The sequence below is a fragment of the Orycteropus afer genome, unplaced genomic scaffold, assembly GCF_000298275.1.
Source record: "Orycteropus afer afer isolate SDZICR_OR568_19922 unplaced genomic scaffold, OryAfe1.0 scaffold00001, whole genome shotgun sequence".
In the NCBI taxonomy this organism is placed as follows: domain Eukaryota; kingdom Metazoa; phylum Chordata; class Mammalia; order Tubulidentata; family Orycteropodidae; genus Orycteropus; species Orycteropus afer.
Genome location: NW_006921588.1, coordinates 34588780 through 34616072, shown reverse-complemented (window position 1 = coordinate 34616072; position 27293 = coordinate 34588780). Strand labels below are relative to the sequence as shown.

The 27293-nt window shown below is 36.5% G+C and overlaps 1 protein-coding gene across 1 annotated transcript in view; it reads left to right on the top strand.

Moving 5' to 3' along the window:
* XIRP2 (xin actin binding repeat containing 2) overlaps positions 1 to 27293 on the top strand; it is a 433022-nt gene that overhangs the window by 396123 nt on the left and 9606 nt on the right. Inside the window, exons 5-8 of the mRNA XM_007947184.2 lie at positions 12930 to 13040; positions 13413 to 13488; positions 14483 to 14616; positions 15279 to 24651. Of these exons, the coding sequence (XP_007945375.2) occupies positions 12930 to 13040; positions 13413 to 13488; positions 14483 to 14616; positions 15279 to 24651 (9694 nt within the window). The remainder of the gene's footprint in view (positions 1 to 12929; positions 13041 to 13412; positions 13489 to 14482; positions 14617 to 15278; positions 24652 to 27293) is intronic.

Below are 27293 nucleotides of genomic sequence, written 5' to 3'. Positions count from 1 at the left end.
TTTAGTGTTTCGCATACTGTTATATTTGAAATAAGTTTTAGAGCTCTTCTAATCAAAGCCTGTTTGAAATTTCATCTGTGCTGACTCATCAATGCAAAACAAACTCAATCTACAGTCAAGATTCTATGTGTTTTCCAATAACTCGTTGGGTGTTTTGTCCTTTAAAAGGAATAGATATAACTAGTATCTTGTTAGGTGCCATCAAGTTGGCTCTGATTCATAGCACCACTGTATACAACAGAACAAAACACTGCTCGGTTGTGCGTCATCCTCGCATTCCTGGCTATACTTGAGCCCATCGTTGCAGCCACTGTGTCAAACCATCTCATTGAGGGTCTTCTCCTCTTTCACTGACCCTCTACTTTGTTATTGCTGTTGTTGTTATGTGCCGTCAAGTCAGACCCAACTCATAGCGACCCCTCCTGGGTTTCCGAGGCAGTATCACTATGGAAGTAGATTGCCCCATCTTCCTTCCAAGAAGTGGCTGGTGGGTATGAACCGCCAGCCTTCTGGTCAGCAGTCAACTGCTTAAGGCACTACACTACCAGTGACCCTCTACATTACCAAGCATGATATCTTTCCCCAGGGCGTGGTCCATCTGACAACATGACCAAAGCAGGTGAGACAAAGTTCGGCCATTCTCGCCTCTAAGGAGCATTCTGGCTTCACTTCTTGCAGGACAGATTTGTTCATTCTTCTGTTCATCCATGGAACTTTCAGTATTCTTTGCCAACACCACAATTCCACGGTATCTACCCTTCTTTTTTGCATTGCCCAGCTTTCACACACATATGAGGCAATTGAAAATACCATGGTTTGGGTATTTTCTAGCTTTAAAAAAAAAAAACAAAATCAGTACCGTTGAGTCAGATTTGACTCATAGCAACCCCTCCTTGGGTTTCCAAGGCAGTATCACTACAGAAGTAGATTGCCCCATCTTCCTTCAGAGAAGTGGCTGGTGAGTTTGAACTGCCAGCCTTCTGGTTAGCAGTCAAATGCCTTAGGGGAAACCTCAAATGTCTAACATTGATTTTTGTATTTGTTAAATCATTACACGTGATGACCCATATATATTTTATTGAAAGAAAAGAAATTCCATTGAATCACTAACTCTAACAGAGAGAGAGAAAAAAAAAATTCCTAGCTATGTGATAATAGGAGCTCGGGTAGCGTAACGCCTAAGGCACTTGACTACTAACCAGAAGGCTGGTGGTTCAAACCCACCAGCCACTCCTGGGAAGGAAGGTTGGGCAATCTACTTCCATAGTGATACTGCCTCGGAAACCCAAGAAGGGGTCGCTATGAGTTGGACATGACTCGATGGCAGTGGGTTTGTTTTGGTTTTGTATGTGATATATTAGTAAAAAGGGTGTTGTAGTGAAAGACTCATAATATTTTAAGAATCAATTGGAAAAAAAAGAAAAACAAATTCATTGCTATCAAGTCAGATCCAAGCCATAGCAACCTGTCCTTGGGTTTCCAAGGCAGTACCATAAAGGAAGTAGATTGCCAATCTTCCTTCCGAAGAGTGGCTGGTGGGTTTGAACCACCAGCCTTCTAATTAGCAGTCAAATGCCTTAGGTACTATGCACCAGAGCTCCTTTAAGAATCAATATACAATAAAAATTACTGGACAAGATTTAACCTGTGGATTATTTGAACACATCTCAGGGTTCTGCAATTCTTCAGCATCTTTAGCCACTTGAGAGAAATTACTCTCCTCCCTTGTCCTAACTTTAAACACACTGTAGGTACATCAGAAATGCATGCTGACTAAAACATTTACTAACTTTCAGTGTTAAAAATATTGGCTCAAAATTTCTGACTGATGGAATGTCAGGTAATATAGTCTATGTTTATTCTTCACATTTAAAAAATTGGTTACAAAGTATTCTTTTCTCAATTCCTTTTATTGGCCAAGTGCATATGTAATCAACATGTAGAATTCTAGAATAAAAGAATTTTAGAGAGACTGGAGGTTACTGAAGGAGGCCTGGTAGTGCAATGGTTAAGCACTCAGCTGCTAACCAAACGGGCTGCAATTAGAACCTATCAGCCATTCCCTGGGAGAAAAGGCCTGGTGATCTGCTCCATGAAAATTAGAGTGTAAGAAACCCTATGAGGTGGTTCTACTTGGTCATATAGGTTCACTATGTCAGATAGGGTTGCAGTAAGTTGGAGTTGATACAATGGTACACAACAAGAATGGAGTCAGTCAAGTATGAAGGGTTTTTGTACAGTGCCTGACACATACCACCACTCAATCAATAGTAACTCTTCCTTTCTCCTTCAGTGTTCTCCCCACCCTTTACCCCAGCAGTTTACAGATGAGGAGACTGAATGAAACTTAAACTAGTCATGATATATTTACATGGTTTTTACTTGAATTGATGACAAACTCTAGCCATAATCTGATACTCCTGTCTGCCTCTACAATCCTTTTACACTCACCATTTGATAGTAACTATATCCCCCAGTAAGACTGCAGCTAATTCCCTTTTTCAATTTTCTCATTTTGAAAAAAAAAAAAAAAAACTCAATTAATTACATTAATTCATTTGTACTTATTATAAATAAACTGTCCTCAAATATCTTGCTTGAACAGACAACTTTGCAATGCTTAGATCAGAACTAAATCTGTTTTATTGTTCTTCCTTCTTGTTTAGATTTTATATAAGCATTAAAAATGCCCTTTCTTCCAGTGAAAAAGACTGATAACTATCAATACTCAGAGAAACAATGAAAGAAGTAGGAAGTTTGTATAACAGGAACTGTTTATAACACTGCCTCAAAGTTTTCATACATGGACTTAAAATGTCACATTGAAAATACCTTGCTAAGAAGTAGGCCCAAATCAATTTCATTGTAAGATTTGAGTGCTATTCCCTATTATGTCATCTATTATCAAAATAGATCTTGTGTTTTTAACTGGTTTTCATTTGGTTAAGACTTCAGTGTTAATGAATATATTTTTAGCAGAGGTAATTCACTCTTGCTATTCTTTCTGATGTCTGAATCTCCTTCTCCACTGGAGAGCTCAAAATACAGTATACTCAATTAATAAAGTAGTAAACCTGCCTTGTATCTAAAGTTCAGGCTTGTGAATTAGACTGCAACAGATAGCCCTGGTTCAGGCTTTGAATAGTGACATAAGAAGCAGGGATCATGCTGAGTCCATTTTAGTGGTGACTAGTGGCCAAGTGTTTGCTACACCTGATTTCAAGAACAAGCTATTCTAGAAGTAACATCTGATAAACAGTATGGACAATGTTGGCAGTGAATGTATCTAGTGTCTCGTAACAGCAGCAAGGCTGTATTACGAGACAGCTCTGCAACTGTATTCTGGCATTCTTGCTGGTTACCAAACTTCCAACTCTTGTTTCCAGTTTTCTAGAGATTCTGTGAAATACACCTCCACCCCACTCCCACCTTGCAATGGCTTTTTAATAAATTCATTTTTCTGCTTAAATCTGTCAGAATCCAATGCTTGAAATTGAAAACTGTGACATAAAAGATAAATAATCTACTAATCTTAACTTACTTTCTTATTTAGATGATAGTAGTCTAACAATACCTTGTAGGCAAATAATAAGTATGAAAAGAATTGTATAATAGTAAATTTAATCCCTGTGAATTTACTGTTAACTAGATATCAGTTCATGAAAGACAAATCATAGAAAAACTAGACAAGCTATCACAAAATAATTCTCTGGCTATCTCCCTAGAGAATATTCCATTTCTAAAGGGTGGAATTGGTTTGGAAGAATCATAATATATACAGGCACCATGGTATATCTTTCTATGTGTGATCTGCCCAAATCTCCCACTTCTCTGGTGAAGGGAAACAAAACAAGCAAAAACTATGAATTTGGACTTGCTTCATTTTTAATTTCTAGGCTTTCCACAATGTAATTCCCTTATAAAAATGTAAAATTCATTGACATAATTATTGACATAGCTGCAGACAATCCACCACTTTCATTCAATCTTTTTGTTCCCATGCCTATTGCTGTATCCTGAGTTACTAAGAAAATATCTGACACAAAGTAAATGTGCAATAGATTTTGTTATGTAAAGAGAGCAAATACTAACATAGCATTTACTATAAACCAGGTACTTTACATATATTAACTTGCTTTTTCCTCACAACAGCCTTCTGAGATAGGCATTGTCATTCCCATTTTTTGGATAAGGCACTGATGCGTGCAGAGTCTAAGAAGCTTTGCCAAGGAAAGGTAAACAAACATCATTGTACCTCAGGTAGCCTGACTCCAGGGTCTGTGCCCTATATTTGCTTAGTTATTGTTAATTCAGCTGAATGGTCATTAAGCATCCACCATAAGCACAACAGATTCAATGATGAATATTTTTTCCCTCAAGGAGCTCTATTTATCAAGGGGAAAGACATAACAATCACAAGTGTTTAGGGTAGATATGATGGTAGAAAGTATAAATGAGGTGCATTGCAACACAAGGAGGTTGTCACATACTTTAGCTCAAGATGGTCAAGGAAGACATGTGAAAGTGAAGAATGCTTCAGCTGAGATTTGTGGTCATTTGACATACATTTAGAATTGCATTCCAGGCATAGGGAACAACCTGTGCAAAAGGCAAAACAGCATAATATATTTGCAAATATAATGAGGAATAACTGAGATATGAAGCTGGTAATGTAGGCAAAACTAAAACCAAACCCATTGTACTCAAGCCGATTCCAAAACACAGCAAACCTATAGGACAGAGTAGAACTGCCCCATAGGGTTTCCAAGACTGTAAATCTTTACCGAAGTAGACTGCCACATCTTTCTTCCACAGAGCAGCTGGTGAGTTAGAACTGACTTTTCGCTTAGCAGCTGAGCATTTTAACCATTGCACCAGGACTCCTTGGTAATACAGGCAGAGACCAGATAATGGAGAAAGTAATATGCCATGTTAAAGAATGTTAATGTTATTCTGAGGCAATCATGAGCCATTGAAAAATTTTAAATAGAGGAATAAGATGAATAGAAATGCAATTAAGAAACATTATCCTGGCATCATAATACTGATATAAAGAAGGTCAAGATTAGATGGAAGAAAACAAGCTAGAACACTATTGAAATGGTCCAGATTAAATATATGAGTACTTAAGTAGGTCAGGAGTTCTATGGTGAACAAGGCATTGACTGAAGGGATATGTAAAGGTAAAAATATCAGGGTTTAGGAATAACTGAATATTAGTGGAGGGGAAATAATAATGAAGAGATAGAATTTTCTGTTTGGTTTGCATTAATTAACATGAAATCCATGTTATATTTTGTTGGGTTTTTCCTCCTTTATTTAGAATATGTTAGTTCTTCTGCAAGTTTTATCTTCAATTTTACTGTCTTCAAGAATTTAAATGTCAGCTTTTCTTTTTTTTTGCTTTACTTTTATGTTTTATTTATATCTCAGCACCTTTTCAGTCCTAAGACTTTTTTGTATCTATGTTGGATTTAAATATATATGAATGCAAGATAAATCTTTTTTATATATCTACATAAAACTTCAAGAAGGTGTTCTTTATGGCAAATTGAATGCTTTATGCAATTTGCTTTTTTAGTTTGTCAAATAAATATAGATATTTACATAACGAACATGTTTGATGGTCCGATTGAGAATGCACTTTTTATATGCTCTTGTTATGAACCTTCAGCATTTTTGAGCTTGAGGATATACCTCTATAAATAACATTGTTAGGAAAGTAAACAACAGTCAGAATTCTGATAGTTAAAGCTGGCATTGCTTAATCAGAATCCTCCCTTTGTGAAGGGAAACACTACAACTTTTATAGTACATATTTTTATTTTAAAAGTCTAAGTTTTGCCCTTTATACCTAAATACTCTTCTTTGGAGTCAAGAGAGAATTGCAATTGATCAAATCATAATACTTCTCTCAGAGATTTATACAATAAATCTGCATGACTCATGCATCTGTATATACTTAGAATTTTTGTCTCAAGGAAATTCCAAGCTAAATATGTTTTTTTTCAATTTCGTTAAACATATATGCATGTATTTTTACAAATTGTGTGTGTATGTGTATATGTGTAGAAATAGACAAGACAGAGAGAAAGCAAGAGAGAGATCACATACATTTCTTAAAAGGCATATGACAATGCCCAGTACAATTCCATGCAGATTGCTGGCACTCATTAGCCTTTGGCTGAATGAATAAATGCATAAGTGAGGCTTTGTAAGGTCACTTATGTTTAGTGTTTTCAAAGATAAAAAATCACCCTTAAAAAACTTTTTAATGTATTGCATCATCAGCTTATTAGGATTCAATAGTCCATGTGGTTCACTCCCATAGTTTTAGGGAGAACTGGTGAACTAGAGTGCCTGAGGGAGCAAATGGTTCACATTCTTTGCTGCTAACCAAATAGTTGGAGTTTTGAGTCCACTAAGATTTCTTGGAAGAAAGACTTGGTGATCAACTTATGAAAAATCAGACATTGAAAATGCTATGGAGCACAGTTCTACTCTGATACACATGGGGTCGCCATGAGTTGAAATTGACATAAGGGTAAGTCATTACTGTTGAACCAAATAAAATTGGAAGCTTTGCTTAAGAGTATATTGAGATACATGAAAAATCAGGACTTGCAACTGGCTTTGTACTTCTTCTTCCTTAATATTTTTTAAATGATGATGATGGGTATTATCTTTTCATTGTCATCATAAACAGCTCAACTTAAAATTTTGATGCCACAGTAATTCTGCTCAGTGCATCTACTGCTGTTTCTACATGGCTCTTGACAGCATGTCAGATCTATCAACTCAAGGACTACAACTAAATTCACTAAAAAAAGAAACACAAACTAGTTTGTTTAGCATGTAAATATCTTTTTATGAATAGGCTAATATGAGAATATATTTTCTTATTTTAAAAGATTCTTCACATTCGCATATTTGTTTGTTGCTTTTGTGTACTTTTTGTTTTCTTGGTACAGACTTCTCCTAGCTCTGATGATGCCAGTTCCTCTTTACAGACCACAGACCATATTCATCTATGTATGTCCTGATCACTTGTAATATAATCAAAAGTCCTCAGTTTGAGTGCACTTTGCACAGTAATTAACATTAGTTATCACATCAGCTTCAATAACTTCATTTCTCAAATAGGAAAATGTTGAATAGCAAAGACTAGCAGAAATACCAAATATAAAATCATAGGGACTAGGTGGAAGAATCAAGAATGTTAATTTTTGAAATAGGTTCAAAATCATAACATTTTTTCACACTTCTAGAAAAATGAAAGTGGCTATTTTGCTTATTCTTTCACTCCTGTTTGATATATAGCATCTACCAGGTACCATGGAAGCTAAACATTGGAATTTAAAGATGAATGAGATAGACTCAGAGCTTAGTTAAACAAGAGGTTCATATTAGCAAGTGATTACTGTGAAATATAGTAAGAGTCATAGTAGAGGTGTCTACTGGCAGTTTGGGGAAAACAGCAACAGCATAAAGCAGGAATAACTAACTTTGTATAGGAAAGTCCAAAAATGTTTCAAAGAGAAAATAATTATGGAGCCAGATTGTCAAAGGGAAATAGTCAATGTGGAAAAGCTTAATCTGAAGATCAAACCCTACAGATATCTATCCGAGTGTATACTTCAATTTTTTAGGAAAAAGTAAAAATATGTAAAGAGGAAAAACCAAGGGAAAAAGAAAATATGTTTGACTTTAAATATATGCAAATCCAGAAAAACATAATATATCAATTACAAATTTCTATGCTCATCATTTAAAAGAAAGAAGTGATTATGTTTCCTATCATTGAATCTATTGACATTTTTCCTAAGATTAACTACACATTTTTTTGTATTTTTGTGTCTGTTTGACAAAAATATAAATAACATTAATACATTCAACCTTTTCTATTTATTTTCTCTTTTATTAAAAATAAGATTAAGAAAAAAACCTACTGCCATTGAGTGGATTTTGACTCACAGCAACCCTAAAAGACAGAGTAGAACTGCCTTATAGGGTATCCAAGGCTATAAATCTTTATGTCAGCAGACTGCCTAATGTTGCTCTTGTGGAGCAGCTCGTGGGTTAGAGCCACCTACCTTTTGGTTAGCAGTCAAATGCCTTACCACCTCACCGTCAGAATTCGAAAACCAAACTCACTGCCATGGAGTCCATTCCAACTCACAGTGATTGGGTTTCCAAGGCTGTAAATCTTTATGGAAGCAGACCATCTCATCTGTTTTCCACGGAGGGGCTGGTGGGTTCAAACCACCAAAATTCTGGTTAGCAGCCAAATGCCATAACCACTACATCACCAGAGCTCCTTCACTCAGTGATGTGTAAAATTCTGAGTTGCCAGAATTTAACATGGACATCTGTTTTTTCTACTCTGATGAGGCAGCTATCATCTTCTATTCGGCCACTCTTGGGTACACGTCTAGTAGTGACTAACCATATGTCTTTGACTTTCCTTACTCATTGACCTAGAAGGAGTTTTTATTGGCATTTTTATTGGTATAAATGTATGTATCTTTTCCTATAATGATAATAGCAATGATAAGTTGGGTGGGCACAATGTGAACTCTTTACAGGGCTGGGAGAAATCTTTTTTAGATTTGTCTGTCAAGGATAGATTGTTGTAATACACTTAGCTAATATATGAGGTGACATGAAGTAGGCATAAGCTATGCAAACATCATAATAATGTTTTGTAATTTTGCCACACTTTCTCCTATAGATTCCAAAATTATAGCACATACACTACCTCTTTTCTTTCTTCTAAAGGTTGCATGAGATGAGAAAACTGAGTTTAAATGTGATTTATGGACTCATCCAACATAACTGTTGTTTGTTGTTATGTGCCGTCGAGTCGGCCCCGCCTCATAGCGACCCTGCCTTGGCTTTCCAAGGCAGTATCACTACGGAAGTAGGATTGCTCAACCTTCCTTCCAAGGAGTGGCTGGTGGGTTTGAACTGCCAGCCTTCTGGTTAGCAGTCAAGTGCCTTAGACACTATGCTACCAGAGCTCCTCCAACGTAGCTAGTAGAAGGATTTAGCACAGATCCCTTCTTCTAACTCCTCGTTAGTCCACCTTTGCTCACCACTCCCTTTTTTTTTCTTGCAGCTTAATCTATATTTGAATTTATTTTCCAGAACCAATTTCATGAATCATGCTGAAAGTCAGATTTAAAGTACAAACTAAACCAGTTGCAAAATATGAAACATAGTAAAAGATGGAAATAAAAAGTTGGAATATTTTAAGACAGGTTTTATGTATGTTACTGCAACCAGGGGGCAGTAAAATTGATGCATTGAAGCTAACACACCAAACTAGTGTAGCAATTACAGTTCTATTTAGTTATAGCACATAAATGCTAAAGTAAAAACTTACAACTCTAATCTAAATTTATGTTCACTTGTACTGCTTGTTGTGTCATCTCTCACAAGAAAATATATTTAGACATGATAGGCATGGATTGTTTTTCCTCAAGTAGATTCACATTAAGTATAAAATGTTTGCTCCAGAAAATGATAATTTTTCAAAAATATGGGTCAAAAATAGACTCCCTTGCTGTTTTTTCACTCCCAATGTTTTGCATTTGTCTTTCTTAACACACAGACTCATGCCATTAGCTCTACTCTCTCAATATAACTCTACTCTTTCAGTAACAAATGGTGACATATCAGAAACTTAACTTTCTGTGGGTACCAAGTAAGACTTTCAAAATGTCAACTTGGTGTTAAATATTAGCCATTGATGGAGACTGTGGTCAACTAGAGAGTATATGACCCAACTAAAAAGGCCACCAACTACTTTGTTCCAGCCGGCTGCTACTATATTTGAACAGGAACTCTGGGCTGCCTGAACTTCTAAATTTTCTAGAGCAGAATGAAACCTTGATGTCTGTAGGTGTTAACTAATCCAAAACATTGAAAACACTATGTGAGTCACATAAAGCATGTTTCCGGACCACAGCTGGCACACAGCTATAGAGACATTATTCTATAGGAATGATCATGTTGTTGTTGGGTGCTATCAAGTCAATTTCTACTTATAGTTACCAAATGTGACAGAGTAGAACCTCCCAATAGAGTTTCCATGGCTGTAATCTTTATGGGAGCAGATTGCTAGATCATTTTCCCCAGAGCACTTGGTGGACTCAAACTGCCGATCTTTTGTTAGCTGTTGTTGTTGCTGTTGTTATGTGCCATCAAGTCTGACCCAACTTATAGTGACCCCTCCTTGGGTTTCCGAGACAGTATCACTACAGGGGTAGATTGCCCAACCTTCTTTCCAAGGAGTGGCAGCCGAGTACTTAATCATTGAGTCTCCAGGGCTTCTTTGGAATGAACATGGTGCTTCAAATAAAGACTTTTATCTATCAGTTTCCTACTCTCCTTTGCTATTTCAGTGTCTATCTAATATATACTTCTGATTTCCTCAGTGTGTGCATAAGAAAGTCACAGAATATTCTCATTATATCTCTGTGGATGAAAAGACTTGTCAGATGAAAAGAATTTTCAAGCAAGGAGTTGTCTTTGTGCCCATGTATTTTATTATTATTTTTTAAAATTGACAGTCTTCAATGGTTGTTATTCATCCCTCCAGCTTAATGCTACTGATAACTTTAAATAAAAGTTGGTTATGGAAACATCTTTTTTACTTCTGTTCCTTTGAACTTAAAGGAAAGCAAAGTATTTTACTTTCTCAAGAGGTAGTTCTTTTCTGTGTTCCCTTTTAAGAAAGGGAAGTACATTTTTTTGTTGCTGTTCCTCATTTTATCCCCAGTTCCTAGGACACTCCCTAGACAAAAAAAGACTAAATGATATTAATTTATTAATCAAAATTTGTAGTTTTATTCATTTGATTCATCATTCAATCAGTTAACTTTTTCTTAGCATAAACAGTGTGCCAAGTATGTTATCAAATATACTGCTCCTGAGAAACTGTCTGCCAAGGGAAAAAAAAAAAATCTTTATTGGCCTTAAATTTAATGAGATATAAGCTATATTTTAAGATGTAAACCTACAAGTTGCCTCAGATCTATGTAGTACTTTGGGGAGCATATCAACTTTTTTCTTAGTTCTCCTTCTTAGAAATGTGTAATAATATCAGATCATATCATACATTCCTAGGTAAATGTCTGACTGCCCTCTGGTTAATCACAACAGATATCCTTGGGTGTATGTTGGGGGGAAGCCGCATACTATAAGTTCACTAGCAAAAATTCACAAGTCAATTTTCATGAATTAATTTGACCCTAATTCTTGTTTTAAAGTATTGGGATTTGATTGCTTAAAATGAAAGTATTTAACTCACTGTAAAAATATTTAAAACAAAAAATTTTGCACTATTTTGATGAGTAAAGCATCTTTGTTCACTTGATTATACTCTACTATGAGAAACAGAAAATAATCAAACCTCAAATAAAATTAGTCACATTATTTGTTGTTAGTTGTTATGTGTCATCAAGTTGTCTCCGACTCATAGTGACATTCAACAGAATGAAACACTGCCCCATCCTGTGCCAGCCTCATGATGCTTACTATACCTGAGCCCATCACTGCAGCCACCGTGTCAATCCATCTTGTTGAGGGCCTTCCCCTCTTTCGTTCACCTTTACCAAGCGTGACATTCTTCTTCAGAGAATGGTCCCTTCTGTCAACATGACCAAATTAGGTGACACGAAGTCTGGCCATCCTTGCTTCCAAGGTGCATTCTGGCTGCACTTCTTCCAGGACAGATTTGTTAGTTCTTTTAGCAGTCACATAGGTATCAAAATTAAAGTGAAACACCAACATCAAAGTTCAAATGCATGCCTTCCAGTAAAAATTCAATAGTCTATATCCTTATTTTCTTATGTTAAGATTTTTAGCAGTATGCTAACTGCTTCATCATATCAATCCATCAATTAATCATATTAATGTATCAGAATCATATTATATTCTAAAAGCAGGATTGGATCACCTAAATTAACAGAAGCTGCAAATTTACAATTCAGCCAGGATCATCTGTGCTAATGTAACCAAAATGTGGGTGAAGACAGGGAGATACAAGCTTGCATAAAAGACCTTGTTAATTTTAATGATTGTGTTTAATATTTGTAGTCTTCTATTAAACCCTGGATACATCAGCAAACTTGGTAAGCAATTTAAAGAGTAGATTGTCTATGTTTAACATAAAATTTTAATTTATAACCAGTAATTTCTTTTTCTTCAAGGAATTGCATTTCTTTTTTGAGTGTCATTTTCCTTATGCAAGATGCATTATTAGCAGCTATTGCTTAACAAGGGTGAGGGTGGTAAACAGAATAACGATTGCCCAAAGATATCTATGTCCTATATAAATATGTTATGTTGCATGGAAAAGGGAAATATAATGCAGATGGATTTAAGGCTGCTAATCAGTTGACTTTAAAATATAGAGATTATCCTGAATTATCTGAGTCTGCCCAATCACAAAGCTGACCCTTGTCTAATCACAAGTGTCCTTAAAAGTGAAAGGGAGAATCAGAAGAGAGATCAGAGAGGTGGCAGAATGAAAAGAATTCAACTTGATTTTACTGGCTTTGAAATGGAGGGAGGGAGCCATAGCCAAGGAATGTAGGAAGCTTCTAACAGCTGCAAAAGGGAAAAGAATGGATTCTGCCAGAGAGCCTGCAGAAAAGATGCAGCCCTGTCAACATCTCTAGCTGAGTGAGACCCATTTCAGACTTCTCCCCTAGAAAACTGTAAGACAATACATTTGTGGTGTTCTTAACCACAGTTTGTGGTGCTTTCTTACCTCAATGGAGAAAAATACACTAAGGATCCTTATTTGATTTTCCCAGTAGCCTTTGTTATAGACAATTGCATTAATAAAGTCAAAAGTTTCAAACTTTCCCAAGACAATATCTTATTTGTTTCTTTGTTGACTTGTTTATTGTTCTATTCAGGAGGTAATTGGTATCAGCCAGGTCAACATTTCAAGAAGCAGCCAAGAAATGGAAGAAAAGGAACAAGAAGCTTCTAAAACACATGACATAGAAGTTCTTGGAAGAGAAATGGTAACAACCTAGAAAGACAATATTTTCCAAGCAGTCTCTAGAATTGTGTGGAAATTCTGAGTTTGTTGTAACCATTTGTTTATATTGTCCTTCATATATTTAATGCCAATTAGTATCTTTCTCCACTTTGCAAATAGCATTCCTTGAAACACAAAACTGACACCCTAAAAATATAAATTTTAGGGGTCAATTCAAATATATGATGTTATACCATGAGTTCATTGTTAAAATATTTGCTTCAGCATTTGGTAGCGTCTCTCAATGTGCACTGAAGGCTTAGACAAAAATCACTTTGAAATGAAGAATATTGTTTGCAGTATTGAAATAAATCATTTCTTACAATTATTTACTTAACATTATTTTTAAATACAGATTTCTCACCATGAAAAGCACAGCCAGGAAACAAACCAAGCTGCTTCTCACTTCCATCAATATGTTCAGGAAACAGGTAAGAGTCTTTTCTTGTTGGTGTTGTTTAATTTGGTGAGATTATTTTATCTCAATATAACATTCTCCTACTGATATGTGTGAGTTTGAGTGAAAAACTTCTAAAGCATGCCCCTCCCCACTGAGAAACTCTTCTGTATTGTTATTTTATTTATTTACTTTTTTGGCCTCAAGGATAAAAAAGTAAAACTTGGTGTTTATTAAGCTCCCTGAGAATAGAATTGATACCTATACTGTATTACTTTTAATAATAGATGTAAGCACTATGAAGTCCAGCGTTCCAACCTACAGACATGAGATTAGAATACAGACAAATTTATCCAGGTTGGCATAACACAGGCATATTTTATCTTGCCTATAAGAGATAATAAGAAGTTATGCTGTCCCTTGAAGAGCTAAAGGGAAGATTTAAGACAAAAAAAAAAAAACCCTCACTGCCACCCAATCGATTGTGACTCCTCCTTGGGTTTCCGAGGCGGTATCTCTACAGAGGTAGATTACCCAGTCTTCCTTCTGAGGAGTGCCTGGTGGATCTGAACCACCAGTCTTCTGGTTAGCAGTCAAATGCCTTATGACCAAAATGTTTTGACTATATCTATATTGGTTTTACTGCTTTGTTGTTGTTGCTGTTGTTCTTTTCTTGTTTTACAACTTTTTTATTTTTTTTCTTGAGCATTAAATAAAGCCAAACATGCTTGTAAAAGAGTTGGAAACTATATACAATTGAAATAAAGAACCATTTTATCACATATGGCTTTCTATCTAAGGATAACTGCCAATAACATTTCCCATCCTAAATTTTGTTCCTATAATTTTCCTGTATCTTCTCCAAATTCCTCACTTACATAATGGAACACTGTAATAGATCCATACATTTTGATATCATTTTTTCACTTAATGTGTATTTTGAGAAGTATTCTTATCATTATAATTTCTTCTCAAACATCCTTTCCTGTTAGTTGTATTACATACCTGGGATTCTTTTCTACTTGTAGTCATTGATACACCTGAGGATGAAGATATTCCAAAGGTTTCAACTAAGTTTTTAAAAGAACAATTTGAAAAATCTGCCCAGGAAAAGGTCCTTTATTCTGACAAAGAAACAACAATCCCAACCAAGCAGATTAAGGTAAGGCAATTTTTCTATACAGAATAATACTATGTGCAAAGCTATACTTGAATGCATAGCATTCTCAAATTATTGAATGTTGAAGGTGGTCTTTCAATAAAACATACCCTGAACAAATGCTTATTCTGTTCCATTAGAAGGATATTGATCTCTTGAAAAGAGATAGAGTTAAAATTTTTCTCACTAAAGAAGATGAAGGAAGAAGAAATATTATGTATGCTCAAAAGCCTAATAACTAACATTAGATAAAGTAATAAAGTAAATTTTAAATGTCAAATGCTTATTCTGTTCTGTTTTAAATTCCAAGACAATAAAACAACCCTCAAAAGTATTTTAAGACTTTTATTGTTCCCCTCTAGATTACTCTGCATAGCACATTAAGTAAAGGGAAAAAAAACAAGATTATGTGTAAATGTTAAAATACTAAGTAGTTGATGTGTTGAATGAACAATATACATTTACAGTGCAAATGGGTTGTAGCAAAGATAGCAACAAACATTTAAAATTGTTTTAAGTATTTCTTTAAATGAAGTATATTATCTGCTATTGTCAATGGAGAAGTCATAGCAGGGTCTGGGTATGTGAACAAGTGAAGGGAAGTGACTGGGAAGCCTCCATCACTATACCCATTTTTATAAGATTTGATTTCCTCTCCCCTAAAGATTGAAAGTGAATATGAAGATACTTTAAAGCCTTCTTCAGTTGTGGGTACCTCTTCTACTTGTGCTACAACCAGCCAGAGAAAGGAAATCTCAACTACAAGATACCGTAACCATCATGTCACTTCCTCAACTCTGACACAAGTTAATCCCACTCCTTCTGAAAAAATGGAAGAATTTCCTCCTCCCCCACCTGAAGTACTTCAAACTCCAATAGATGCGACAGCATTTTCCCAGTCCCCTGAATTGCCTAATCCTGCTAGAAGACCACTAGTCACCAAAGAATTATATTCCAAGCAAAGGAATTTGTATGAGTTAAACCGTTTATATAAACACATCCATCCTGAATTAAGAAAAAACTTGGAAAAAGATTATATCAGTGAGGTTTCTGAAATTGTTTCTAGTCAAGTGAACCCAGGGTGCTCAATTTCAGCAGATGTACAACAAGCTCTATCTGTTTTTGAAAATACAAATGACAGGTCTCAGAAAGATCTAAACACTGGAAGAGAACACATGGAGTGGAATGAAATTTTGAAGGGAGAAGTGCAGTCCATGAGATGGATCTTTGAGAATCAGCCATTAGATTCCATCAATAATGGCTCTCAAGATGAAGGCAGCATCCCAAAGAGCATCGCTGATCAAGAAATCATTGCTGGTGGTGATGTAAAATATACCACATGGATGTTTGAAACCCAACCCATAGATAGGCTGGGGTTTCATTCTTCTGGCACGGAAGAAAATGCTGAGAAAATTCCTGAGCTAGCTAGAGGAGATGTGCGCACAGCCAGGTGGATGTTTGAAACAAAGCCATTAGATGCACTACACAAAATGCATCAAAGTCAAGAAGAATCAGAAGAAACAACCATTAAGGACATAACTGGAGGAGATGTCAAGACTGTGAGATACATGTTTGAGACTCAACATCTAGATCAGCTTGGACAGCTTCATTCAGTGGATGAGGTTCACTTACTGCAACTCAGGTCTGAGCTCAAAGAAATTAAAGGAAATGTGAAGAGAAGTATAAAATGTTTTGAAACTCAACCTTTATATGTTATTAGAGATGGTTCAGGTCAAATGCTGGAAATTAAAACTGTTCACAGAGAAGATGTTGAAAAGGGCAATGTGAGAACAGCACGTTGGATGTTTGAAACACAGCCCTTGGACACAATTAATAAAGATATCACAGAAATTAAAGTTGTCCGAGGGGTATCTGTGGAAGAAAACTTCAAAGGTGGGGTGAGCAGGGCAAAGTGGTTATTTGAAACGCAACCATTGGAAAAAATCAAAGAAGACACAGAGGAAGTAATCAGTAAAAAGGAAATGATAATAGGTGCAGATGTCTCCAGAAAGTGTTGGATGTTTGAAACCCAGCCATTAGACATTCTAAAAGATGTTCCTGATACAGATCCTCTACCACCTGAGGAGATAATAGGGGGTGATGTGCAAGCTACTAAACATCTATTTGAAACACTTCCAATGGAGGCTTTAAAAGATAGTCCTGATGTAGGAAACCTTCAAAAAATTATTGCCTCTGAAGAAGAAAAAGGGGATGTTAGGCACCATAAATGGATTTTTGAAACCCAACCTCTAGAAGAGATTAGAGAAGATAAAAAAGAGTATACGAGGACAGTGAAACTTGAAGAGATTGACAGAGGAGATGTAAGAAGTTACACACATATTTTTGAATCAAACAATTTAATTAAATTTGACCCATCACATAAAATAGAGGTGGAAGGAGTCACAAGAGGTGCTGTAGAGTTAAATAAATCTCTCTTTGAAACAACACCACTGTATGCCATTCAGGATCACCTAGGAAAATATCATCAAGTAAAGACTGTCCAGCAAGAAGAAATCCTAAGAGGTGATGTAAGAAGCTGTAGGTGGCTTTTTGAAACAAGGCCCATTGACCAGTTTGATGAAAGTATTCATAAATTTCAAATAATAAGAGGAATATCTGCTCAAGAAATACAGACTGGAAATGTAAAATCTGCTAAATGGTTGTTTGAAACTCAACCTCTTGATTCAATCAAATATTTTAGTAATGCGGAAGAAATAGAAAATAAAACTGAACAAGCTACAGATATTGTTAAAGGGGATGTCAAAACCTGTAGATGGCTTTTTGAAACACAGCCAATGGAGTCTCTTTATGAAAAAGTTTCATTAGTGAGTGGCAGTGAAGAGATTCATAAGGGAGATGTCAAAACCCGTACTTGGCTTTTTGAAACTCAGCCACTTGATACCATAAAAGATGATTCTGAACCATCAGTCAAATTGCAAACTGTAAAACAGGAGGAGATCCAAGGTGGAGATGTTCGTACAGCATGTTTTGTTTTTGAGACAGAAAATTTGGACAGTATACAAGGAGAGAAAGGAAAGGAAACCAAGCCTGTGGAAATGGATATACAAACTGGAGATGTTTCCAGCATGTGGTATAAATTTGAAAATCAGTCATTAGATTCCATAAGTTCCAGTTCAGAAGAAGTTTTGAAAAAGATCAAAACTCTAAAAACTGAAGATATTCAAAAAGGTAATGTTTTAAATTGTAGGTGGCTTTTTGAAAATCAACCAATTGATATGATAAAAGAAAGCCAAGAAGGTGATGAGTTACTTAAGACAGTGACAGACATACAAGGTGGGGATGTAAGAAAGGGCTGCTTTATTTTTGAGACTTTTTCTTTGGATAAGATTAAAGAAGAATCTGAGTATGTCAGCAGCAAGGAAACAAGTACTGAAGAAGTAATGAAGGGCAACGTGAAAAGCTACAGAATGCTGTTTGAAACTCAGCCACTCTATGCAATCCAAGACCGAGAAGGGTGTTATCATGAAGTGACAACTGTTAAAAAGGAAGAGGTAATTCACGGAGATGTACGAGGGACAAGGTGGCTTTTTGAAACAAAACCATTAGACTCAATTAATGAATCTGATACCGTGTATATTATTAAATCTGTCACACAAGAAGACATTCAGAAGGGAGATGTTAATTCTGTCAGATACAGATTTGAAACAAAGCCATTGGATAAAATCTCTGAGGAATCACATGAGATTGTGCCCACCATTGACTGTATTCAAGGTGGGAATGTAAAAACCAGCAAACAAATATTTGAGTCTGAAAATGTCTATAAAAATACATCTATAAGAACAGTAAGTGTTAATGAAATACAAAAGGGCAATGTTAAAACATCTACTTGGCTATTTGAAACCCATACTTTAGATGAACTGAGAGGAGAAGAGTCAGAATATGAAAATATCAAGACAGTCATCAAGGAAGACGTGCAGAAAGGTGATGTCAAACAGGCAATATGGCTTTTTGAAAATCAATCTTTAGATTCTATTAAGGAAACAAATGAGAGCATCACAAAAATAATTAAGGAAGAAATTCCTGCTTGTGATGTCAAGACAACTACATGGCTCTTTGAAACAACACCCCTTCATGAATTTAATGAAAATAAGGTAGAAAAGGTGGAAATTATTGGCAAGAGCATTAAAGAAACTTTAGAAGAACTCTACTCTCAAAAAGTTATCGAGGCTCCTGGAATCATCATTGAAGCCGATGAAGTTGGGGATGTCCGAATGGCAAAATACAAGCTCATGAATCAAGCATCTCCTGAGATACAGAAAGAAGAAATTATCAAGGGTGATCTCAGAAATATAATGGTAAATCTACTTTCCAAAAGAGATTGTACAAAAAGAGAGATTATTGTTAGTGAGGAAGAGAAGGGAAATGTTAATTTAACCAAAACTCAATTACTAAACCAATCAACAGAACTGCACGCTAAGAAAGAAGAGATAGTGAAAGGAGATGTACAACAAACAATAAAAAACTTGTTCTCTGAGGAAAAATCTGTCAAGAAAGGCATTGTGATTCAGGAAGATGAAAGAGGAGATATTAACATGACAATCTATTGTCTTCTTCATGAAAATGATGGTGACACAATTGAGCGTGAAGAAGTAATAGGAGGTGATGTAAAACGCACCATTCATAATTTGCTGTCTTCCACAGCAAACAATAAAATATCTGAAAGAACTAAAATTGATGCCTCTGAAAGAGGAAATGTTCAGTTTTTTACAACATGCATAGAAACTGGAGCTTTGGATTATCTCAAACAACTCCAGGCAGGGTCAAATGAAACACTGGCAGCTGAAAAACAAGAGGAAAAGGAAGAAATAATTGGCGGTGATGTTGAGGGCACAAAACTGTTACTAAAGAAAAGGCAGTCTCAGATTGAATGTACTGTTAATGAAACTGACATCATCCCAGGAGATGTGCATAATACAGTTAAGATTTTTACAACAGAGCCTCAGAGCACATCTTGTAAGACATCCAAAGAAGAAATTATAAAAGATGATTTGAAATCAACCAGTCAGGCCATAAATCAGAAAACAGTGGGCAAGACAGAAGAAATGATAAAAGGTGACATGCTGGCCACAAGCAAGTCACTTAAAGAATCAAGTCACCAGTGGCTAGAAGCTAAACAGCCGGATGTTATCCCTTGTGATATTGAGCAGGCTATTGAAAGGCTTGAAAAAGCTGCAAAGACAAGGACAGAAATGCTGAAAAAGGAGCTTATCCGAGATGACCTTGAGACATCATTAAAGTCTCTGAAAGAAGCACAAAGCCCTTTCAAAGAGGTAGATAAAGAAGGTGTAATCAAGGAAGCTGTGCAAGCTGTAATGGCAGGAGCCTCACAAGAGAAGAAAACAGAGATGCACCAGGTGGATGTCTACAGGGACAGAAAGAGTGTTTTTCAGCCAATACCAGGACCATTTGAATCAGCAGCCAGGTGGCAAGGTGGCAAAGACACAGGCAAGCAAACTACTGGCAAATCTCGTTATGATAATTTAATGGAAGAAAGAACTGAGATTAATCTTCCAAAAGCCCCCAAAGGCACTGTAAAGATTGTCATAGATCGTGAACAAAACAATGATGCTCTGGAGAAAAGCCTTAGAAGGTTATCTAATTTACATCACAAAACTACTGAAAATGTGTTGGAATCTGGAGATAAAAAGGGTGCCTGGATTACTGCTGCCAAAGAACAGCATCAAAAAGACTTGCATATGAACCAACAATTGACTTCAACTGTTTCTGGTAAGGAAAGCCTAAAAATTAAGGACTCAGTGACAGTGAGAGAGCGGAAGAAGGATGATGTCTTTAACTCCCCCAAGTCTGTTATTGATAAAGTAGTTGAAAAGCAACAAATGCAAACCTTCGAGCTGAGGGATGACCACCAGAAAACTTCCTATATAAATAGCCCTATAATGAACAAAAACATGAAAATACCGATGGATACACCTGGTGTCGAGCCCAGTCCTACCCAGCGCCCATTCAACAGACCAGTTAGAGAAACTTGCAAAGTTACAGAGGACTTTCAGAAGCAAACTTTGTTAAAGCAAGAAATGCAATCTTCTAAGAAGGATATAAAGCAAAAAAACATGAACCTTCCACCAGTGTGGCAGCTTGTGCCTGTAGATCAAGACATATCAAATGTTACAGATGTGAAATTCTCTGAAAAAAGCCACAGTGAATTTAAAGCAACTGACAAAAAGCAGAAGACTGATGGACATCTGAAAAGCCAGGACTTTTTAATGAAGACAAATACTTCAAGAGACCTAAAGCTGGCAATGGAAAAGTCCTTTAATCCAATCTGTTTTAACCCTGAGAATGATGTGAAAGAAAGTGAGTGTTCCCTTCCACCTCCATCCCCACCTCCTCCTCCACCTTCTAATGGATCATCTGAAATCGATTTTCCACTTCCTCCTCCACCTCCTTTAGTGGAGATGGTGCCTGACAAAAGTATGTTTCTTCCCTCACTGTCCACAGAGAAGATAAAGGCTGAATTTGAAAGCTTCTCAAGTCTCCCTCCTCCACCACCACCAGTACATGAGAAATCTGAGAAAGAATGTCTAGCAACACTTTCACCCCTTTCCACTCCTCCAACTCTATCTCATAAGCCAGCCTGTCTTACCTCTTCTGTTCAAGAAAAGCTCAGTGGAGCAGTCATTCAGCAATATTCCCAAGAAGATGCCTCAAGCTCTGAGCAAACTCATTCTCAGACAAAAACCATGACAGGAAAATCTGACATACTTTTGCCACCTCCAACATTACCCAAACCAAAATTTTTCAAGCAGAAGCTGATGGAAGATAAAAAGAATCCTCATTTGCCAAAAGTTGAATCAGCAAATTTCCTATCAGACATAGAATGTAAAACTACTACATCAAAGGATCAGAAAAGAGTGATGATGGCAGCTAGCAGTGAGCATACAAAACCAGAACAGAATATTGTTAGAAAAAGTCTGGATGAAAGAAAACAATCATCTATTGAGTCACGAATGTCTATGTCACATAGAGTTCCAGAAACTTCAGCACCCAAAGAAAAACAGATAGCACCTCTTCAAAAATCTCATTCATTTCCAGTGGGCTCAGGACCACAAAGTCCAAAACCTTATTTAAGAAAATTTAAGACTCCTTTAATGATCGCTGAAGAAAAATACAGACAGCAAAGACAAGAGCTTGAAAAACAGAAACTTGAGAGTTCTTGCTACAAAATAGTGAAAACTGAAAGCCAAAATCAAAACATGATAGAGTTGGAAAAGGAGGTGCTGTTACAGAAAACAAATGAGGACTTTCCTTCAGCTGAAAAGGGTTCAGAGATTACTGTGGTCCAATCCGATCCAGACCCTCAAAGTAACCCTAAAGTAAAAGGACTTAGCACAGACAATCAGCTCTTCACAACATCAGCAGTGTCGGTAGCTGCCAAGAGGCTCCAACATGTTTTAGCAACCTCAGAAGACAAAGATAGCATTAAAAAGGATGTTTTAGAGAGTTCATGGGACATTATGAAATCTAACTCAGCTTGTGATATTCAACAGAATCACCAAGAACATGAGAGTAGCACACGAGAGAAATATCTGGAGCAACTGCATTTATTCCCAAACAAGCCAAGTCCCCCAAGTTCCAAAGTTAAAACCATCAAGCTACCAACTTCAGATTCTAAATTAAATGAAACAGACAGCAGCTATGAAAACCATAAAAAGCAATATGAAGTCAATGTCCAAACCATTACTAAACAACAGTATCGGGAAAGTGAGAAAACTGAATATAGTAATAAGCAAACTGTGGCTGAAAGAGATTATCAATTACCTAAGAAGGAGAAAAAAGTGACAAAAAATGTGCCTGCAGAACCTCTAGAGAAGAATCAAGAAAGCAAGCTGGATATAGTTCACGAGAAGAGAATAGAATTGAGAGAATCTCAGAGTGGAGACCTTCTGGGAAATGAGGAAGAAAATCAGGCACCACCTGAGATGGGTCCAAAAGAAGAAAACCGAATGATGGAAAGAAAACAAGAACATTTTAAGAACACATCAGCACAGAAGGTAGTCAAGCAAAAAGTTACTGATGCACATCTTGATTCACAGAATCAGAGTTTTCAGCAAACAAAACTACAGGCTTCTGAAAGTAATGTTGAACATAAAAAATTGTCCCAGCCATATAACAGTCTTCAAGAAGAAAAATGTCTCAGAGTCAAGGACATACAACAGAAACAAGTCTTCTCTAATACTAAAGATTCAAAGCAAGAGATTACACAGAACAAATCTTTATTTTCCTCTGTGAAAGAATCCCAGCAGGATGATGGAAAGGGTGCTGTAAATATATGGGAATTCTTGAGAAAACGGGAAGAACTACAGGAGATTTTGTCTCGAGTGAAACAGTTTGAAGCAGAGCCAAATACAAATGGCATTAAAACATTTCAGACACTGTTAAATATTATCCCAGTATGGTTGATAAGTGAAGAAAGAAGAAAGTATGGAGTTCGCATTGCCCTGGAGAATAATTTAGAAAAAATAAAAGAAGAAATAATGCATATTAAAACTCAAGCAGAGAATATGCTTGTCTCCTCTGAGAATATAATTCAAACAGCCATGACAGCCTCTAAAGCAGGACATCTGAGATATAAGCCCAATAGTCTTAATGAAACATTGTCTAAAACGCCTAGTGTTAATGTCAGTTGCAAGAAAAATAGTGAGCAGAAGGAAAATAAAATTGTAGAAGAAAAAACAGCTCACCATCCAGTAACAACTCATCATGAAGCAAAAACGGTTCATGATCATGTGAAAAGTCATCAGGAAACCAAACGAGATGACAGCAAAATTTCTCCCTCTTGTTTAAAAACACGACCACAGTCACCTACTTTTATAACAATTGAGTCTACTGCACGAAGATCACAAACCCCAACTAAGGATGAGCTTTCTCCATCCCCTAAAATGGACTGTTCCGCTCAACCACCACCACTAAGAAGGCCCATATCACAAACATCTATAATTCACAGAACAAACACCTCCCCCTCCCCACCCAGAAGTCGCTCTGAACAACTTGTCAAACTCAAAGACACTACTGCCAAGTTATCCAGAAGGCCTATTCCAAGTCCATCAGTGACTCCAGTTCCAATTGTAGAGAAGAAGTCTGAGATTATTACATCTCCTGAAACACTTCGTCGTCAAATTAAGATAGAAACTCGCGGTAGGGCCTCCTCACCTACAATCACAATACCTATAAATGTCAATCACGGTGCTAGTGGATCGTTTAGAGAATCCCTGGAAGCACAAGAAGAAGTTAGGAAAGTAGAGAAAAGGACAACTTATACTCACAAAGATGGATCTAATGCCACTAAGCTCAAAGTCCCAGATACAGAAAGTTTTGATGCTGTTGAAATCATCCGCAAGGTCGAAGTGCCTCACCTGTCAGGGCACACACAGAGATACGAAGCAGCCGGCCGAACTGTTCAAATGGCTGAAAATTTCATAAATGGCCATGAAAATGATATAAACAGATGGTTCAGGGAATTTGAGGGTGGTCCTGTTTTTGAAGCAATGTCAAATAGAAGAGTTTATGCAAATGGAGAAGGAAACCATAATATAAAACAAGAAAGTCGTGAATTTTGTAATGAGGAATTTGGATTAACATCTTTAGAAAATACAGGTTTTGAGAGCTTTTCTTGCAGACATCCCAGAGAGCTGCAAGAAAAAATTCCTTTTAAACAGCCCAAAGTATGCTCTGAAACAAGGTCCTTAAGTGAGCATTTCTCAGGCATGGATGCATTCGAAAGTCAAGTTGTCAGGTCAAAGACAGCAGCCTCTTCATCACGTAGTTCAGAAACCAGCAAACCAGGCTTTGACTTCAAGCATGCCCCACCGACCTATGAAGATGTCATCGCTGGCCATATTTTAGATATTTCTGATTCACCTAAAGAACTCAAGGGGAATTTTCAGAAGACATGGCAGGAGAGTGGAAGAGTTTTTCAAAGCCTGGGATATGCAACCTCAGATGCTTCTGCAACTGAGATGAGAACCACCTTCCAAGAAGAATCTGCATTTATAAATGGTAAATGAGCTTGCAAAGTGTGAAAGAAGATTAACCCACTTAAAAGCAGGTGTTCCATAGCTAAGATGATTTGCAATTAACAGAGCATGTGGAAAAACTCAAAGGTTATAACCTGAAACTAACTTTCCATTTATGCTTGCATCCTTCTCTTTACTAGACTTTTTTGCTTTTGCTACTTGCTCTTTACAAAAGCGTCTAGTATATGTGATTCACCTGCACTCTGTGAGATTAGAAAATATTATTATATAGATTATTGATATCTATTCATCAAAGTAAATAAGGCTTTGGATAAAGCATGAGATGTGATCATTGTTATTGTGACAGTATTAATAATTATATATAACTATATACTTATTAACCATGTAAAATCATGACACATTATAAGGATTTCATATTACAAAATTATTATTTTATCCAATTGGTTTGGATAATATTTTATAACATTCCTTGACCTACTATTGACATGTTTTTTTTTACCTGCCATATTTAAGAGGTGTTTCTATTTGAATTGAATACAACCTGATAATAATCTGTCAAAGAAGAAAATATCATACTCTGGTAGGAATGACAGAAACAGAGTTTTATTGAGGAATAATATAGCTCAAGGTGGGCAGCACTAAGTAAAAATTCAAACCACTCCACCTTTCAAGCAAAGAGAGTAGTCTGTATATGTATAGAACAAAGGGAGGGTAGGGGTTAATGATTGATAAGATCACCTTCAACTTGAAGTCCTTTGAAATGTAAAGATCAGCCACTTGGATAGGAGGCGGTGTCAAATTGCCTTATAAGCAAGGCAAGCATGAATTATCTTTGTTTTTTTTTTGTTTTTGTTTTTTTAACTGATTTGTAGTGAACAATTCCACATTTTCCCACCACATCAAAGATTCTGCTTCTAGGTATGACTGGTATCTGTCTCTCTCCCAAATCCACAGTACCTTCCCATAAAATCAAAGCCTCTTTTCAAATTTACACTCCTTTACAGGGACAGAGCACCCAGTAAGCAAATTAAGCACAGGTTTACTTGTGCTTACCTACTGATCTGAACAGTTTCACATGGGGTTCAATGTGTTGAAAAACATGTGAAACTGTTCTCTACAGATTAATAAGTAGGTACAAGTAAGTCTGTGATTACTTTGCTTATTGGATAATCCATGCCTGCTAGGAAAGAATGAGTTACCACTAGGTGAGTAACACAAGTGGTTCAGTTGTACATGATTACAGTCATGAACACAGTGTGAAGAAGTTGTTTACAACCTGATACATTCTTCCCACGAACAAATGTTTCACATCCTGACCTTTTGCTTCCTGGGAATGCATGTTGGTTCTATCATTCTTATGTCTGACATGAGTGCCTCAAATTTGAAATTTTTTGTTTACATTTCCCCCTTTTCTTCAAGCTTCAAGTAGGGAGCAATGAACACCCACAGTGGAGTAGTTTTTCTTCTTTGAGGACTTTGTTTTCTTGAGGAGCTTTGGTTAGCAAAAATAATTTTCTTTATCTTGCCAAGTTAATAATAGGCCTTATCTTCAGGGTGAGGAAGTTTTATGGTAAATATCTAATGGAAAAGGCCACACTGAAGGAACATTTGTCAGTCAGGAGAGAATGATAGAAGTCAAGGTGAAACATACCCAGAGAGTAATAACAAAAGGGAAGTGATTAAATAACACCATCATTGGTGAAAGTGTGAAACCAGCATGATTTTATTGAAGGGTTAAATGGTTTTGAAGGACAGCATTTCATGAATAAAATGCATTGAACTAAAGCAAAAGAAAACTTTATAATTACAATAATAGAAATGAAGAGGAATATAAATTCCAAAATAAAGGGTTTTTGTTTTGTTTTGTATTTTGTTTTTTTCCACCATCCACCCCATGAGGAAAAACAATTACTTATAATTTCAGTTAAGGAAAGAATGGGATTATTAAGGCAAGATGCTACAAGATGCATATGATTAACACAGAGTATAATATTAGTACTATTATCAGAAATACAGATTTTATTATGGCTCAGGTTCCCCCTTGGGCTGCAGGGAGACTGTCCTAGACCCTTCTATTTTGGAGTGCTATTTTTCTCATGGTTGCTGTTTTGGTATTGATCTCTTGAAGCCCATGGATATTGTCATTTAGGGAAATTTGTATATATTTGGTTAATATTTCTGCATGTTATAACATCTTCAAGTCCTACTTAAGGTGCAAATACTGCCACTAAATGATCAAGCCAAAGAAGCTCTGAAAGAGACCATCCATCTCCTAATACGGGTACATTAGCTGGTAAAGGAAGTTCAGTTAAATTATGCCCTTGGGTCCAGCTCAGGTTCACAGTACATCTTCCAGTCCAGCCTGGTGGAAGCCAAAGCCACATAACCAAAAGATACCATTGTTGTTGTTCTTCTTCTTGTTTGCCATTGAGTCGGACCCAACTCATAGTGACCCCTCCTTGGGTTTCTGAGGCAGTATCACTGTGGAAGTAAATTGCCCAACCTTCCTTCTGAGGAGTGGCTGGTGGGTTTGAACCGCCAGCCTTCTGGTTAGCAGTCAAGTGCATTAGGCACTATGCTACCAGAGCTCCTCAAAGATACCATTGTTGTTGTTGTTGTTATTTTGTTGTCGAGTCGGCCCCAACTCATAGCGACCCCTCCTTG